Source organism: Danio rerio, chromosome 4 (assembly GCF_052040795.2).
Source record: "Danio rerio strain M-AB ecotype USA chromosome 4, GRCz13ab, whole genome shotgun sequence".
In the NCBI taxonomy this organism is placed as follows: domain Eukaryota; kingdom Metazoa; phylum Chordata; class Actinopteri; order Cypriniformes; family Danionidae; genus Danio; species Danio rerio.
Window position 1 is genome coordinate 4,715,001 of NC_141024.2, and position 18,258 is coordinate 4,733,258.

The 18,258-nt window shown below is 37.3% G+C and overlaps 2 protein-coding genes across 21 annotated transcripts in view; one reads left to right on the plus strand and one right to left on the minus strand.

Annotated features, from left to right (window-relative positions):
* ano2b (anoctamin 2b) overlaps window positions 1-5,355 on the plus strand; it is a 94,563-nt gene extending 89,208 nt beyond the window's left edge. The window contains exons 27-28 of one of the 4 annotated variants that reach the window (XR_015942096.1): window positions 1,853-4,395; window positions 4,922-5,355. Coding sequence is in view for 2 of the 4 variants with exons in the window: in XM_087247243.2 (XP_087103369.1) it covers window positions 1,853-2,227 (375 nt within the window). In the remaining 2 variants the exon portion in view is untranslated. 4 annotated transcript variants of the gene reach the window in all.
* Window positions 1-18,258, minus strand: part of cd9b (CD9 molecule b) — a 142,369-nt gene that overhangs the window by 122,191 nt on the left and 1,920 nt on the right. The window lies entirely within an intron of this gene.

Genomic DNA, 18,258 nt, shown 5'->3' on the forward strand with positions numbered 1-18,258 from the left:
ATATAAGTTTTTTTTTTCTTTTTTAAAATATTTCCCAAATGATGTTTAACAGAGTAAGTAAATTTTCACAGTATGTCTGATAATATTTTCTCTTCTGGAGAAAGTCTTATTTGTTTTATTTCAGCTGGAATAAAAGCAGTTTTTAATTTTTCAAACACCATTTAATGTCAACATTATTAGCCCTTAAGCTATATATTTTTCGATAGTCTGAATTAACCATCGCTATACAATGACTTGACTAATGACCCTAACCTGCCTAGTTAACCTACAGTAATTAACCCAGTTAAGCTTCTAAATGTCACTTTAAGCTGTATAGAAGTGTCTTGAAAAATATCTAGTCAAATATTATTTACTGTCATCATGGCAAAGATAAAATAAATCAGTTATTAGAAATTAGTTATTAAAACGATTATGTTTAGAAATGCTTTGAGAGTACAAGCACTTGTGGAAATTTTTAGTCAAGTAAAAGTAAAAGTAACAATCTTAAAAGTTACTCGAGTAAAAGTAAATAAGTACCTTATAAAAAAATTACTCAAGTAATTAGTTACTTAGCAAGAAGGTCGCTGGTTCGAGCCTCGGCTGGGTCATTTGCCATTTCTGTGTGGAGCTTGCATGTTCTCCCCGTGTTTGCGTGGGTTTCCTCCGGGTGCTCCGGTTTCAACCACAGTCCAAAGACATGCGGTACAGGTGAATTGGGTAGGCTAAATTGTCCATAGTGTGTGAGTGTGTGTGTGTGTGTGTGTGTGGATGTTTCCCAGAGATGAAAACTTGAGAAATTTATGAAGCACTTTCTGAAGGCAAGTTTCAGTATAAAACAATTAATGTCACATCACCAGACAATCCAGCGTTTCCTCAAGAGTTTCAACTAATTTCTTTTGTTTCATTTCTAACTTTCGACTTTTGTTTTAATGGAATTTGATACCCCATGGTGAACGGAAAGAAAAACCTCTGCATTTCATGACTCGGTGATCCTTTAAGATAACCAAAAATCGCTGCTTACATGGTAGACTCTTAATCAGAGTGTTATCTTAAACAAAAATTCTAATAAACAATTTTATTTTGAATTTAAATACTTTTTTGTCCTGCATTTACGTTAATTTTACATTTGAATAACCAAAATTACAAGTTTTAATCTTTTAAATGTGATTAATCACGATTAATTGCAAAAAAAACGATTAATTAGGTTTTTTTTTTTTAGCGATTGACAGCACTAGTATAGACACAATCTGACATATAAAAGATCCTCCATCTATTAAACAGAAAGCCATATTCTTCCTCCTGCACTCCATCCATAAATACACACACATGCAGTTGAAGCCAGAATTATTTGCCCTCCTGCGAATTTTTGTTTCACTTTCAAATATTTCCTAAATGATGTTTTTCAGAGCAAGGAAATTTTCACAGTATTTCCTATAATATTTTTTCTTCTGGAGAAAGTCTCATTTGTTTGATTTCAGCTGGAATAAAAGCAGCTTTTGATTTTTTTTATCCCATTTTGAGGTCAATATTATTTGCCCCCTTAAGGAATTATTTTTGATTGCATACAGAACAAACCATCCTTATACAATGACTTGTCTAATTACTCTAACTTTACCCTAATTAATCTAGTTAAGCCTTTAAATGTCACTTTAAGCTAACTAGTATCCTGAAGAATATCTACTCAAATATTATGTACTGCCAACATGACAAAGATAAAATAAATTAGTTATTAGAAATGAGTTATTAAAACTATCATGATTATAAATGTGAATAAAGAAAAACTTGAAATTGGGGGAAAACATACAGGGGGCTGTAACTTGCATGCATGAACAAAACCTGGGTTTAACCCACTGATGATCTCCACTTCCTCCAGAACCTGGTGATAATCATGAGCATGCTGGTGGCCTGGCTGATCCCGGACATGCCCAAAAACATCAGTGAGCAGTTAAAGAAGGACAAGACTCTTCTAGTGGACGTCTTCCTGAACGAAGAAAAGGAGAAGCTGCAGCTGATCCAGAGCCTGTTCTCCAAAGATCTGACCAACAAGCAGCAGGAAGAGCACCAGCAGCAGGTTTCGGATAAAACCTCGCTGCCTCTCCAGCAAAGCCAGCCTGGCTTTCTCCCTCCGTCCTCATCCCCTGCCTCTACAGCTCCTCGAACCCGAGCACGAGCCGCCAGCTTCAGTCAGTTCACCCGGCAGATGTCTATGTCTCCCCGCAGGGACGTCACCCAGCACACGGCGGTGTGACGGGACGCTGGACAAGTCTTGGAGGATTTGCTAAAGCGTGAGGCTTGAGTTTTGGGAATCAGGTGCCCGCGTTTGTTCTCCTCTTTTATTTTTGTTTTTTTCCACACCGGAGCACTGGACTGTACATTTCGAAAGTCTGTCTCGGATGTTTCAGCCACGTCTCAAACTTTCGCAATAGGGGGACGCAATCATTCCATATGCATTGCAAAACACGCGATGAACGCAGGATGTTTATCGAATAAAAAGAGCGCTGCGCACATATTGGTGACGTCTTGCAGAATCTGTTACATGCTGTCCAAACTGCACATTGTCCACAAGATGTAGCATATTAACGGCAAATAATAATAATAATAATCGTTTTCTCAGGTAACAGCGGCACTGTAGGCTGTACTCGTTCATTAATGACCGCTCTTGGATTAAGCAAGACTTTGGTAGTAGGTTAAGGTGCAACGATGACAATTTCAATCTTGGACGTATTCTGTCAAACTCTCTCTCAAAACCATGCAGCCCTTTCGTAATGTAATACATTCAAGTCGCCATGAAATCGAGGTAAAGATTGAGTTTTTTTCTGCTATTGTGACTTGGATTTGGTCCTGAAATGAGAGAACGATGCTTGACTTTGTTTTCCATCATCAATCATGCTTTTTCCAATCGCATTTCGGAGTAGATTGGATTGTTGATAGATGGACATGTTTAATAAAATGAAGGAAGAAATGAGATGCCCTCATACGCCCACCCCAACAGACTGATAGCACCACCCTAAAGGAATTCCATGGGACCAGGAAGTAAAGAAAATTCTTTTGGAGTAGCAGGGAAGATTATGGTATTTGATTAAAGTTTGTGCACAGAGACATTATTTACACTGCAAAAAAGGCTTTTCTTACTTAGATTTTGTCTTGTTTCTAATCCAAAAATTGAACGATTCATAACCTCTTAAGGCCCAAGGTGTGTTTTTACGTGAATTTTTTATTTCTCTTTTGCCACTTGGACTTATTAGAACCTAATTAGAATAAAAAGCTAAGTATCATCTTTTGATATGATGTACTTTTAGAGAAAAATGATGTCCATATGTGGACTTGTGGTCCCAATTTACATAAAACACTTTTTCTCAAAAAAGGTTTATGCAAATTTAAGATGATTTTTTTTTTTTTGACAATTAGAGAGTAAAAACAACATTTTTTCCCCATTTTGGAGAGTTAAAATAGTGTTTGGGACATCTCATATGCTGCAAAACAGTTGCAGGATGACACTGTATGTCTGTAACCAAATATAAAGCATTCAAAGTTCTCTGTGGTCGTTAAAAATCCCAGGATGTCCTTCGAAAACGAGTAGGGGTTCAACCCCAGCATCCTGGCCAAATCTGCCCACTGGCCTTTATCCATCATGGCCTCCTAACCCTCGCAATATCATAATTGGCTTCATCACTCTGTCTTCTCTCCATCAATCAGCTAGTGTGTGGTGTGCGGTCTGGCACAAAATGGCTGCCAGGTGGATGCTGCACACTGGTGGTGGATGAGGAGATTTCCCCCACTTGTGTAAATCACTTTGAGTGTCTAGAAAAGCGCTATATAAATGTAAGGGATTATTATTATTATTATTATTATTATTATTATTATAAAGTATTTTAAATAGCCACTTAAGAGCTAAAATATGCTGTCCACATAAGAAGACAATCGGGCCCCCAGCATATTAGTGTTGTTTTAAGAAACAATATGCCACATTTTACCCAAGTTTTTAGCTTTAAACCAACTAAATAATCTGCCAATGGGGTAAGCAAAGTAATCTTGTGTTAGAAGGAAAACACAAGAATATTTTCAGAAAATAAAATCACTTTATTTTGGCATATTATTTTATGTTTAGATCGTCTAGAAAATGCTTCTTGATTTAAGAATTGTTAGTTATTTGCACTAGAAACAAGACCAAAAATCTAAGTAAAGCATTTTTTGCAGTGTATAACAAGAACTACTATTTATACACTACCTGACAGAACTCTTGTCGCCTATCCAAGTTTTGGGAACAACAAATAATAACTTGACTTCTAGTTGATCATTTGGTATCAGAAGTGGCTTCTATGACAGGCAAAGGCCTCTAGATTACGCTTATTTCGCCAAAATAAAATATGATCATGCCTTGATTTTCAATATAGTAGAATGACTTGAATCACTATTGTGTATGACTCCCATGAGCTTGGAGGACTGCATCCATACTGTACATCTCTGCAATGGCTCTAATAGATTAGATAAAGTCATCTGGAATGGCAAAGAAAGTGTTCCTGCAGGACTCCCAGAGTTCATCAAGATCCTTTGGATTCATCTTCAATGCCTCCTCCTTCATTTTACCTCAGGCATGCTCAATAATGTTCATGTCTGGTGACTGGGGTGGCCAATCCTAGAGCACCTTGACCTTCTTTGCTTTCAGGAGCTTTGATCAGGAGGCTGAAGTATGAGAAGGAGCGCTGTCCTGCTGGAGAATTTGCCCTCTCCTGTGGTTTGTTATGTAATGGGCACAAATGTCTTGATCCCCCAGGCTGCTGATGTTGCCATTTGTTTTGCAGATCTATCGCACGCCCCCATACTGAATGTAACCCCAAACCATAAATTTTCCTCCACCAAACTTGACTGATTTCTATGAAAATCTTGAGTCCAAGCGAGTTCCAATAGGTCTTCTGCTGTATTTGTGATGAGTGGGATGCAGTTCAATCTACCTTCTGCCACTTTTCCAAATGATCAACTAGAAGTCAAGTTATTATTTGTTTATCTTATAACTAGGATCAATGACAAGACTTTTCTCAGGTAGCAAATTCTGATTTCATGGCGACTTCAAGGCAATGTAATTAAACTTGCGTTTGTCAATCCTTATATTTAAGCTATGCCTCCTCCTGGGCTGTAGATTGGGATCACACACACACAGCATTGGCTGTATTTATGGTCATGGAGCAGCTGGTCTTTTTTTTGTGCCATGTCAATGATAATCCTCCCATGAGTTCTGCCGGTGTGGGAAGGTTACTGTCATCCAGGGAGGAAGCAAAGGATGGATGTTGTGTGCCAACATCTGGCCATCAAGTCCTCATTCACTATGCCTCATAGGACTTAATATCTCATGCAAGAAGAATAAATATTTAATCCCAATTATGCGCAAGTGGATTTTCTTTCTTGTCCCTGTAGGCATCGAGTCCCGCGGGGTCAGTTCACTAGCGTTCTGATATCCAGGTTGTTTTGTTCGACTCTAATACTCTGATGATTGGCACACATGCTTAACAAAGCCAGCCCTTTTCTGTTCTTACTGGAGTGAAATGCTTTTGTGTTGTGCACCCCCTCCCCAGAGCCATATTTGATTTATCCCTGGGGGTCTGAACTTTACAAGAGGATTAAAGTCTTGACAGATACGATGAAGTCAACCCTATGGGCTTCATAGTTTCATTATACAGCCAGGCTCAATGTACACGTAAATATTTGCATTACACACAGATTAAAAAGCGTAAATGTGGGCAAAAGTTAAGCAGCTCAAGTGCATTAGATTGCTGGCATGCATTTTAACAGCTTGTCCTATATATTGGTCATCTGTTTAAGGCACGTTAACCCATTTGGACACTACTGATGCGATTTAAAGGGATAGTTCACCCACAATGTAAAATTCAGTCCCACACTTTTCACTTGTGCAGACGTGTTTTTAAGTTGCTTTATATTTTTGAACATAAAAGCAGATCTCTCAAAGAAAGCCGAAAACCTGTAACCATTGACTTCTATAGTATTTGCTTTTCCTACATTGGAAGTCAATGGTTGCATGTTTTCAGATTTCTTCAAAATGTCGTTTTTTTAGGTTCAAAAGAATAAAGAAACTCAAACAGGCTCTCAACGAGTGAGTAAATGGTGAATAGATTTTCATTTTTGGGTGAACTATCCCTTTTAATTGACAGTATGTAGATGTCATTAAAAGTTGCACAAGCTAATTTGATAATAATGACAACTGATAATTGCAACACAGGCTTATTGTGAATACGTAACTCTGTCTACATTTCTGGAGAGCACGTAATATGTACCCAGAGGTAAATCTGGCTGCATTTCGTCTTTAAAATGAGCGCTACAGGGTGAAATGATGGCACAGACGGCTTCTGTTCCTGATATCAACTGACTTTTATGATGGCTTTTCTGCTGTGTCCAGTTTGCCAAGTATCTCGCTGCATACGTCATTAGATTTAGGACGCAGAACAGAGTTGACCGAGACGATGGGGTTAAAGTCTGCTAAAAAACGGTTTCAGAAAGCAGATAAAATAAAAAATATATAAAATAAATAAAAGGCTGAAAACATGGTGAAATCACGCAGCCGTGACGGCTTTTCTTTATCAACACTCTCAGAAATAAAGGTACGCGAGCTGTCACTGTGGTGGTACCTTTTCAAAAGGTAAAAATTTTTACTTTAAAGGTCCATATTAATACCTCAAAGGTACATATTAGTACTTGAAAAGTATAAAAGTGTTCCTCTTAAAATTTTTTGGTAACTTTTGAGGTACCAATATGGACCTTTTAAATACAAATGTGTACCATTTGAAAAGATACCACCCCAGTGACAGCTCGCGTACCTTTATTTCCGAGAGTGTAGATTGCTCTTGAAAACACTATCGATTAGGTTTAGGGAAGGGGGTGGGTAGGTCAGTTGATCAGACAGTCGATCAACATCAAGCTGACCTAGGGTGCGTTTCACAAACAGAGATGTAACTCACGGCTGAATTATCATAGTACGATGCATCGTTTGGGAAAAGAACGATGTAGTGATGAGTGTTTCTCAAAACCCGTAGTTACTCTATCACAGATCCATCGTTTGAACCACATTCGCAGTTTGCGAATGTTCGTAGGAACGATGGATATGGGAAATGCCAAATCAACAAACTATGCTTGTAACAACGGAACTTGTGACCTTAGTTGGCTAACGAATGTTTTCAAAAACGCACACCTGGTCGACTAAAGTGTATAATGTGCCCTCTAGTGGATTTATGTGAGAAGAAGACGTGTGAGAGAAATTTGAGATCACATCGGCTTCTGGCGGATTTGCAAGAACAAAAACTGCGAGCAGACGTACCTCCGGTTATATATTTCAATGTCCCCACAAATGTAGGGTATGTATCCGCAATGAGCCTGGGTTAGATATTATGTGCAGCTTTAAGGAAAAACTAAATATTATGCAATCTTGCAAAGTATTACTTTTATCCAATTAGTAGTTTTTAGTAGGTTACTGATACAACTTAAGTGAAAGTGCATGACGTAAACCTATACAGTCACTTTATTTAGTGCTATTACAGTAAGTGCAAATATTCGTTACAATTAATCACACCCAAAATGTGTGTGTACTGTGCATATTTAATATGTATATATTAATACACACACACACACATACATATATATATATATATATATATATATATATATATATATATATATATATATATATATATATATATATATATATATATATATATATATATATATATATATATAAATTTTTTTTTTATTTGTCCATATATATATATATGTATATATATATGTATATATGTATATATATGTGTGTGTGTGTGTGTGTGTGTGTGTGTGTGTGTGTGTGTGTGTGTATATATATATATATGTGTGTGTGTGTGTATATGTATATATATATATATATATATATATATATATATGGACAAATTAAAAAATCTATGTAAATATTGTTTTGTTTTAATGTATAAGTGTGTATTATCCATACATAATATATACATACGTTTATTTTGTATGTGATTAATCACCGTTGATCTTTATTTACACTATTATTTACAATTTGCTAGTACAAAGGTGAACCGTCTTTTGCCTTCAGAACTGCTTTAATCCTTAATGGCATAGATTCAACATAACTAGAAACATTTATCAGAGATATTGCTCCATTTTGACATGACAGCGCCACACAGTTGCTGCAGATTAATCATCTGTACTTCCATGATGTGAATCTTGCTTTCACTAAATCCCAAAATTGCTCACTATGAGCATGTTAAACTCCCTGCAATATTTAAGAAAGCAGTTTGAGATGATCTGAGCTCTGAGATGTGTTGTCCTTCAAAAGATGTGGTCATAATAGCTCAATGCTCAGGTAGACTGTGGTTTTTAAACTTTAGATACAAGGAAAGATGCATCCATGCCTTTATGTTGTTTACACCAAATTATGAGCTTAATCTTGCATGAAATCCAGCATAACCGTTCACACATGTATTAGCATTGCAAAACATCAAGGGTCTCATTTATATACCTGGTGTACGCACAAAACGTGTAGGATCTACTGTATTGACCTCATTCTAAAATGCGGAAGTGCGCCTGTTTTCGCGATTGTCTTAGAACTTCCGTTTCAGTCGCCTATGGGAGAAATGACAAGGAATAATAAACGGCAAAAAACGGTCAAACTACTTGCTCTACAAACAAATGTTTGCATGACTACACAGACCAAGTAGAATAATATAACAAGGAAATATCAGTTTGCAACATCAAACAGCGAAACGAGCAGTTTTTAATGTCTAAAAATGAATGGAAGTGAATGAGACCGAAAGTCTCGTGCCAAAAAGATTCAAATGGCAGCGCCCGCTCGTCTGCGGAGAATAAGGTAAATATACACACTTGATAGGAGAATGTGCTGTAAGTAAACTCAGAGTAAACATATTTAACTAAAATGAACCACTTTAAATAATCATACGAGTTATAATCCTTAATGAATAAGTTAACATTTGTTCCAGCGCACGTTCACAACACAAGTTTTATAAATAAAACCCAGATCTGTATCGGATTTAATACCACATGTGAAAGTAGCAGAAATCCGAATTGAAAATATCAGATTGTACGCGGTTTGTGCTGTTTTTACTGTCATGGCAATAACAAATAAACAGATCTGAGTTACACATGGGCAAACCACACCAAAAGAGAATCAGATCTGAGCCGCATTTGCCTGCAGTGTGAACATAGCCTTAAACTGCCAAGATGTGGTGTAACGTGACAAGGGAAATCCCCAGCAGTAAACTGATGCCTTGTTCCAGTTCTAACAAACTCCTAACACTACTGACATGGAGGATAAATGGATTTATAACGGATGCTTTTCTGTGTCCAGTGCTTCCGGCTATTTTGGCGCAATGAAACAAAGGTTGCATCTATTGGAAGTGTGACCCATGACCACAAAACATTTTTTTTTATAAGTGTCAAAACCATAAGTGTCATTTTTTTTTTTTTTTGTTAATTGAGATGTATACATAACATGACAGCTGAATAAATAAGCTTTCAATTGATTCTTAGGATATAGGACAAAGGCCTGGCTGAGAAAGTATGTAAGGTTTTTTTGGTGTGTGTTAGTGTTGTTCATTCATTCATAAGGGTGTCACGATCCTCCAAATCCTCGATTCGATTACATTTTCGATTCTAAAGGCACGATTCGATTCGATTTTTGATTATGAATAATTAATTAATGACCAATTAATTATTTGTAGCCTACTGTTTAAACTACCTGACCTGCATGGTCTTTGTTTTACCCATGAACAAATCATACAGTAAATGAATAAAGGCAAGATACACACATAATTACCACCTGTCAATCACTTTTTCTGCGGGACTCGTGAATAGGCAGTGATCTGTGTCGTTATAATGGCGTCGGTAAAAAAGACGCACAACCAACAGGAACCAGCCAGCAGTATCTGAGGTGTTCGCTAAAATGACTAAGTAAAAGTGAGTGAAAGATTGAAGCAGTCCTCTGACTGCCTGGACCTGCTGTCTCGAGTGCGTCTGTGTCTGTGTGGTCACGTGATGTGCATTTTCAGAGGTAGAGAGGAAGGAGGGCTGCTCATAATGCTACACGCCACTGTGGATGTCAAAATGTTGTCGTTCTAAAATGCCATTTAAAAACAAAGACAGTGTAAACAGGGCCTGAGTGTGTACTTTTCACGAGCGGATTTGCAACGGGGGCGGGTGGAGGATCGCGATGCAGGTGTTGTCTATCGGACGAACCGTACGTAATACGTACATAGCAGAGCTAGCAAAACTGTGTTTTTGTCGACAACACGAGTGTTGTCAACATAACTCACTGGAAATCCAAAATACTTCCACACCGGCGACTTCATTGAAAGAGGAGAGGGTTTAAGTTCTGTCGACGGGTCTCCTGCGTTTGCAGTTTAACAAGCACTTCAACAAGCCTGTTTTTTTCCCGCTTGGCAAGCCAAGCTGACGTGACATGGGGGCGTGGCAGCATCGACGATTCTATTTTTTGATTTGATAATCGAAATTGAGCATAAATTTTGATCGATTTCGATGTGACACCCCTATTCATTCATTAGTTTTCCTTCAGCTTAGTCAATTATTTATCAGAGGTTGCCACAGCGGAATGAACCGCCAACTATTCCAGCATATGTTTTATGCAGCAGATGCCCTTCCAGCCACAACCCTGTACTGGAAAACACTCATACACACTATCACATTCACACTAATACACTATGGACAGTTTAGTTTAGTCAATAGTGCATGTGTCAGCTTGAAGTGTCTACTTTTAAATGCAGCGAGTGCTTGTTGAAAACAAATACTGTTTGATAAAGTAATCAATATAAAACCAACACTGTCTAGTTTCTCAATCTGAGCTCTTTAGGGTTAATGCTACCACGCCCACGAGGCTTTGATATTACAATACCCTGATTACGATCAAAACTGAAAGTTTAATTTAAGTTCTTTTCAGCGGTTTGAGGAGATGACACTTCAAAATGTGTATACGCCGTCTTCAACCCTTGAAGGGTTAAGGCGACAGTCACCAAAACGCCACGATTTGGATCAAAGCCTAAAAGGGGCAGTTATAATACGTTATCTGTGTGGTATTTTGAGCAAAAACCTAACAACTCTAGGGATATATTGACATCTTGTAAGAAGGGGCATTATAGGTCCCCTTTAAGACCAACATTCACTGGCAATGAACTTTACAAATATCCGATTACATTCTTTCAAAGTGCACCTATCTTTAAATCTGCAGTCAAAGCTGATACAATACTCAAAAAGGCATGACAGTAACTCTTCTAAAATGAAGATTGAAACATCAGAACTTGAGTCAAAGCCTTTCAAAGTGTCCTCAGAGCACACTATAGTCCTCTTGCACAACCACAATCCAACCTGACGTATGATTCAGGCCGGATGCATCTCATTGATGCATAATCTTCCCCCAAAGCCTTTCTTCATCACACAAACACACACACACACACACACACACACATCAGCAGTGATGCTAGATTTACCTGGTAATTAGGATTTGTTCTGTGTCCGAACGCAAGGCTTTTTCTTCATCTAGCTTACGCATAACATCTGCCTGCGTGGGTCGAGTTTGTTACGTCAGAGATACTGACCGCAGATTATTCTCAGTCTAGTTAAAGACACGCATGCTTACGTCAAAGACTGTGGATGCGGAATTAAACATCTGCATATTGGAGGGGACCCATTACACAAACCGTCATATAGGGCGGTTGTTCAAAATGGGTCCGAAATGGGTCCACCCCCTATGACACTGCTATGTAAAGATTTACATTTGGGCCTTTTATAATGGCAGTCTATGCAATTAATTAATAAGAGTGTTTACATGGTTTCAGGGGCGTGGCTTGCGAGCTTCATTATCATATTGAGATGCTTAATGGTTGTGTGAGTCAAATAAGCCCACCGCCATGTCTCTATGACACTGCTATGCATTTGGGCTTATTATAATGGCAGTGTATGGAATCAATTATTAAGAGTGTTTAAATTGCTTCAGGGGCGTGGCTTAAGAGCTTCATTATCATATTGAAATGTTAATTGGTTGTCCGAGTCAAAAGAGCCCACCCCCATGTCTTTATGACACTGCTGTGCATAAATATGGGCCTATATTAATGACAGTCCATGAAGTCAATTACTAAGGGGATTTAAATTGTTTCAGAGGCATGGCTTGAGAGCTTCATTATCATATTGAGATGCTTATTGGTTGCCTGTGCCAAATAAGCCCACCACCATGTCTCTATGACACTACTATGCAAAGTTATGCATCTTGGCCTATTATTATGGCAGTCTATGGAATCAATTACCAAGGGGGTTTAAATGGTTTCAGAGCTGTGGCTTGAGAGCTTCATTATCTTATTGAGACTCTTATTGGTCGTCGAAGTCCAATAAGCCCACCTCCATGTCCTTATGACACAGCAATGCAAATATATACATTTAGGCCTATTATAATGGTAGTCTATGGAATAAATTACTTAGGTGGGTTAAATAATTTCAGGGGCGTGGTTTGAGACCATCATTAACATATTGAGATGCTTTTTAGTTGTCTGAGTCAAATGAGCCCACCCCCATGTCTCTATGACACTGCTATACAAACATTTGGGCCTATTTTAATGGCAGTTTATGGAATCAATTACTAAAGGGATTTAATTATTTCATAGACGTCACCTGAGAGCTTCATTATCATATTGAGATGCTTATTGGTTGTCTGAGTCAAATAAGCCCACCTCCATGTCTCTATAAAACTGCAATGCAAAGATATGCATTTGGGCCTATTATAATGGCAGTCTATGGAATCAGTTACTAAGTATATGTAAAGGTTTTAGGGGCGTGGCTTGAGAGCTTCATTATCATATAGAGACGCTCATTGGTTGCCTGAGTCAAATGGGACCACTTCATGTCTCTATGAAACTGCTGTGTAATATTATTCATGTGTGACATTTATAATGGGATTTAAAGTATTTCAATGGATCATCCCATCTCAGTTTTAAGTCAATAAGGGTACTTTGGGACATCCTAGTGCCCCAGGAGTACAACTTTTACCCCCTAGCAGGGTATGTTTTCACTTAGGCTCCAACCTTTTTCAGATGTCATGAGTCACATGTTTAGACGAAGCTGACAGTGAAACCCACACCAACACAGGGAGAACATGCAAACTCCACACAAAAAACAGCAACTGGCCCAGCAAGAGTTTGAAACCAGTGAACTTCTTGCTGTGATGCGACAGTGCTAACCAATGAGCCACAATGTCACCCACTTTATGCATTTTACATCCAGTAAATAGTTATTCCGTACATGCACATGTCCACTGTGTTCTCTCTGCATTTTATATTGTGATTCTTTATATTGTGGTTCAACATAATACAGTGTCTAAAAGTAGAATGGAGGCAGCGGGAGGATTCATTCAAGCTCACTTCTCTCAAATGCCCTAAAGCGCTGGCTTTTATCTGGAGTCGTTACACACCAGGCTTTCACATGGTTTCAGGTGTTAGCTACACTTGAAGATCGCACCATTGTGCTTGTTTCACGGCAGCTCTGCCAATGGCGCATTCCATAGTCAACTCCACTAAACCTTCAGATGACCTGATTTCTGACTGATAGCCATTCATTTCCTGTCTTACTCTCGTCTTTCTTTAGAATGGAACAATACCACACTGTAAATAATATCCAGCCAATTAGTATTTTTATGAATTTTTTTGATTCATGTTTTTGATTTATCTATGCTTTTGAATTGCATTATGTCTTCCCACAATTTATAACCTTGAAATGTAAAAAAAAAGGACTTCTGTGAACATTTTTAATAGTGTAAAGTGATATATTGTCTGGGTTGGTGTTGTATATTATGCTTCAAAAACCTTGTAATAAGCTGCCAGGGAATTTATGTTAATCAAAAAAAAAAAGAGTTATGAACTAATAAACTGATTATATCAAGCAGAACTCAAACCCAATGAGTTATGAATGAATACATTCTATTTCTTTGTGCTAAGTCTTATGCTAGAAGCAATACCAAACCATTTGAGTAGCTAAAGTAGTTGTTTGGACTCCACTCAATGTTTATGTTACTACTCAAAACGTTTGACATTATAAACACAAATAATATATGACTCAATATACAATATATAGAAGTTTACAGAACTCAAACCATTTGTTATCAAAATTTAAATGCTTTGCCGCAATCGGTTTTCTCAAACAGTTTGAGTTTACTTAACTTATCGGGTTTTACAGTGTGGAAATTGGTGCTGATTGGCTACTATTCAGTCGTTCTGAGCAGGTTGTAAATTGGTATTGGGCTGGAAATTGAAAGATGATCATGTTTAAATAAACATGGGGGGGGGGGGGGGGGGGGGTCTAGGTGTCTATATTTTGCATCGGGTTTCAGGCAGCCGCTGCGATTGGATATTATATCAAAGTTGTTATTGAACCTGGCAACCCTGTGTAAATAGAGTGCACTCCAAAAAAAATATTTTTGCTGGTTGTTCAAACTACTTATTTAAAAATGAGCTGAATTGACATTTGAGGGTTTTTTTGCGGGGTAGGGGGGATCGGGGGTTGAGGATGGTGAAAGGGTCATGAAAGCCCCCTCTTTTGGTTCATGTCTACCTTGGAACTTTTAGCTCTAAAGGGGCACAGCTCGCCCTCAAAAAAAAAAAAAAAAAAAATATATATATATATATATATATATATATATATATATATATATGTATGTATTGTATATATGTATGTAATTATACAGAGAGAGAGTTTTAATTGTATTGCCATTTCAGCTTCTATGGCTATGTCATGGCAAAAAGAAAATAGATCAAGTTTATCACGTTTATAAATACCAATTTTTTATAACTATGAAAAATATTCTAACAATTAAAAGTCATCAACAGCAATAAATAATGTCCAAGGTAAAATACATAGATATTAAATATAATATATAAGATAAAAATCTAAAAGTTTTTTAAGATTTCCTTTTGATAAAAATTGCACAATTTTAGATGGATTCACATTTAAGAATATTTCCTTTAAAGTCTCTCTAGATAAAAATTGCTGTCTGATAACATTAAAAATGGGACATTCCACAAGAATATGTTTAACAGTTTGGTTTCTCTTGCAATATAGACATTCTGGTGGTTCTTCTCCTTTAAGTAAATGTTTATGCGTGAGTCTCATGTGTCCAATGCGGCATCTTCTATAAACAATCTCATCGTGTCTTGACTTAAAGAATAAATTAGATTTTTTTTTTCCTATTTCTGGCTGAATTTCAATAAGTTTATTTTCTGGGCACTGACCCCATTCTCTTTGCCATTTGTTGAGAATATAGCCTTTTATTAGTGGCTTTAGATCTGAAGGTGGGATTTTTATCAAATTATACAATCTAAAGACACAACTGGAGTGATGCTAAGATAATTTAAGAAATCTTTTGCATGAATATTAATTTTATTTGAATGAAATTCTATGAAAATTCTACAGAATACAAAAAGGAAGATATTATTTTATAAAATGTATTATTTATAATTATTAAGATTGTTATATTGTAAAATTATAGCGTTGTCTTAGACCCGACTCGTGGCCGAAAACAACCTTTATTAGATCTTACTTCCCTGACTCATTATGCCTCCTTTTTCTATTAGGAGCCATGCTTAGTCTAAATAAAATTACCATCATATTATTTAAACTTTGTTTAGTTGACTTGCAAAAGTCACTGCATGCCGACACCACATAAAACTGTTACGCCGGTTTCACAACGCATTAGCGGCGCGGCTATTTTTTCACCATGCATGTTTACAAACGGGAGCAGAGCAGCGCGTCAGCAGCAAGCAGGAGTGGTGCATGAGGCTTGCAGGCATGTTTTTTTCTGTGCAGATTCTCAGTTTTCTTTTTGATTAAACTACACTGCTTTCACCAGCAAAATAAATACACTTGAATATAAAGTAAATAGTATCTAAAAGCATTTACTGGGGCACAAGAGATTTTTACTGGGGCAAATGGGGTCTAGCGACACCCCCGACTCCAGGGTTTCTTAAATCTTTAAATTTGTATTGACAATTATTGTATTGCAATATAAACATTCTGGTGGTTCTTCTCCTTTAAGTAAATGTTTATGCGTGAGTCTCATGTGTTAAATGCGGCATCTTCTATAAACAATCTCATTGTGTCTTGACTTAAAAAATAAATTAGATTTTTTTTTCCTATTTCAGGCTGAGTTTCAAAAAGTTTATTTTATGGGCACTGATCCCATTCATTAAGCCTGTTATTAGTGGCTTTAGATTTGAAGGTGGGATTTTTATAAAATTATACAATCTAAAGACACAACTGGAGTGATGCTAAGATAATTTAAGAAATCTTTTGCATGAATATTAATTTTATTTGAATGAAATTCTATGGACAATTCTACAGAATACAAAAAGGAAGATATTATTTTATAAAATGTATTATTTATATTTATTAAGATTATCATATTATAAAATTATAGAATTATCTGTTGTGTGTGTTGTCTTAAACCCGACTCATGGCCGCCAACTACCTTTATTAAGTCTTACCTCCCTGACTCATTATGCCTCCTTTTTGCTTCATACAAAACATCTATCAGGAGCCATGCTTAGTCTAAATAAGATCACCATCATATTATTTAAACTTTGTTTAGTTGACTTGCAAAAGTCACTGCATGCCGACACCACATAAAACTGTTACGTCGGCTATTTTTTCACCATGCATGTTCACAACCGGGAGCAGAGCAGCTATCAAACAGGAGTGGTGCATGAGGCGCGCGACATGTTTTTTTTTTTTACTGTGCATATATGCTCAGCTTTCTTTTTGATTAAACTACACTGCTTTCACCAGCAATAGTTCGGGTGCACATATAGAATGACATCTTTATTCTCGAATTACCACTCAAAATAAATACACTAGTACATAAAGTAAATAGTATCTCAAAGCATTTACTGGGGCACTGGAGATTTTTACTGGGGCACTTGCCCCAGTAAATGGAGTCTAGCGACACCCCAGACTCCAGGGTTTCTTAAACCTTTAAATTTATAATGACAATTATAAGTTGATTTGTGTTGGGGCAACATGAAGGAATTGTGTGGAACCCAGCTTTTCTTTTTCCAGTGCATTAGATAAAATATCTCCACACAATTTATTCATATTGTGCCAACACAAATCAATTAAGTTAGCTATAAGGCTTTTAAGTGGATTAATAATAAAAAAATTAAGTTGTCCCCAAAACAAAGTCTCAAGAATAGTGTCGGTACAGCTCATTTTAAACAAGTAGACTGAACAAGCAGCAGTGTGCAGAGATTCCAAACACAGCCCACTGCTAACCCCTAAAACACTGTGGGCTAGAAATGCTCAAAATGAGGAAAGTGATTTAAAAAATGTGTCTTGAATGACCCACAATTGCTTAGAAAGATTTAATGTGCTACGGGCGCTGCAGTGGATGGGTGGTGAAGCTGGCAGGGAAACACTTTTCAGTATGGTATGCCGCAGTATGGTGGAATGAATGGCCTACAACTATTTACTGGAGGGCTTGTGTTTTCGGAAAAGGCTCCAGAGTGTCGTAGCAGCATTTAAATGTGTTCTGCAGCGCACATTAGGAGCGCGGGATAAATCAAAGCCTTTCAACACGTCCTCCGCGCGTCCACGATCAAATAAACACAGAGAGGTTGATGAAGTTGAAGGGAAAAAGTTGTGTATAGTGGCCGAGAGACCTTAACATGCTGCAACGGGCTACAGTATATGCACAGCTAGTGTTTTTGAGCCAATGATAAGGTTTATGTGACTGTTTTTAATTTTAAATGGTTCTTTTTACAGCATCGATGTTGTAATGTAATTAAAATACAACCAGCTGAATAGATTTAAGCATTCATTTAGCTGTTCAAGCTTAAAACAAGATGAACGACAAGATGTATGACCACTAGTGTTGTCAGAAGCGCAGAAACTCCATTGAAAATACTGGGGTAAAATAAATGTTCATATTTTGAAGACATATCAGGGGAAAATGGATATTAATGCAGTGCTTCTTATCTGATCCAAGACCCACTTTATAGCGGATATCTACCAGGGAATGAAGATTACTAATTTTTAAAGAAATCAGACCTAGAAAGGGGCGATTTTATAATAGAAAGCCAGTTCACCGGAAGCAGTGAGGCTTGCTGGCTGAAATGAAAAGTCCATGTGCACTAACCCCATTGTGGGACATTCGTAAGTGTGACACTGGAGACTGTGGCATTTTCCTGGCCCTAAGGGGGTCAGACATGCTGAAACACGACG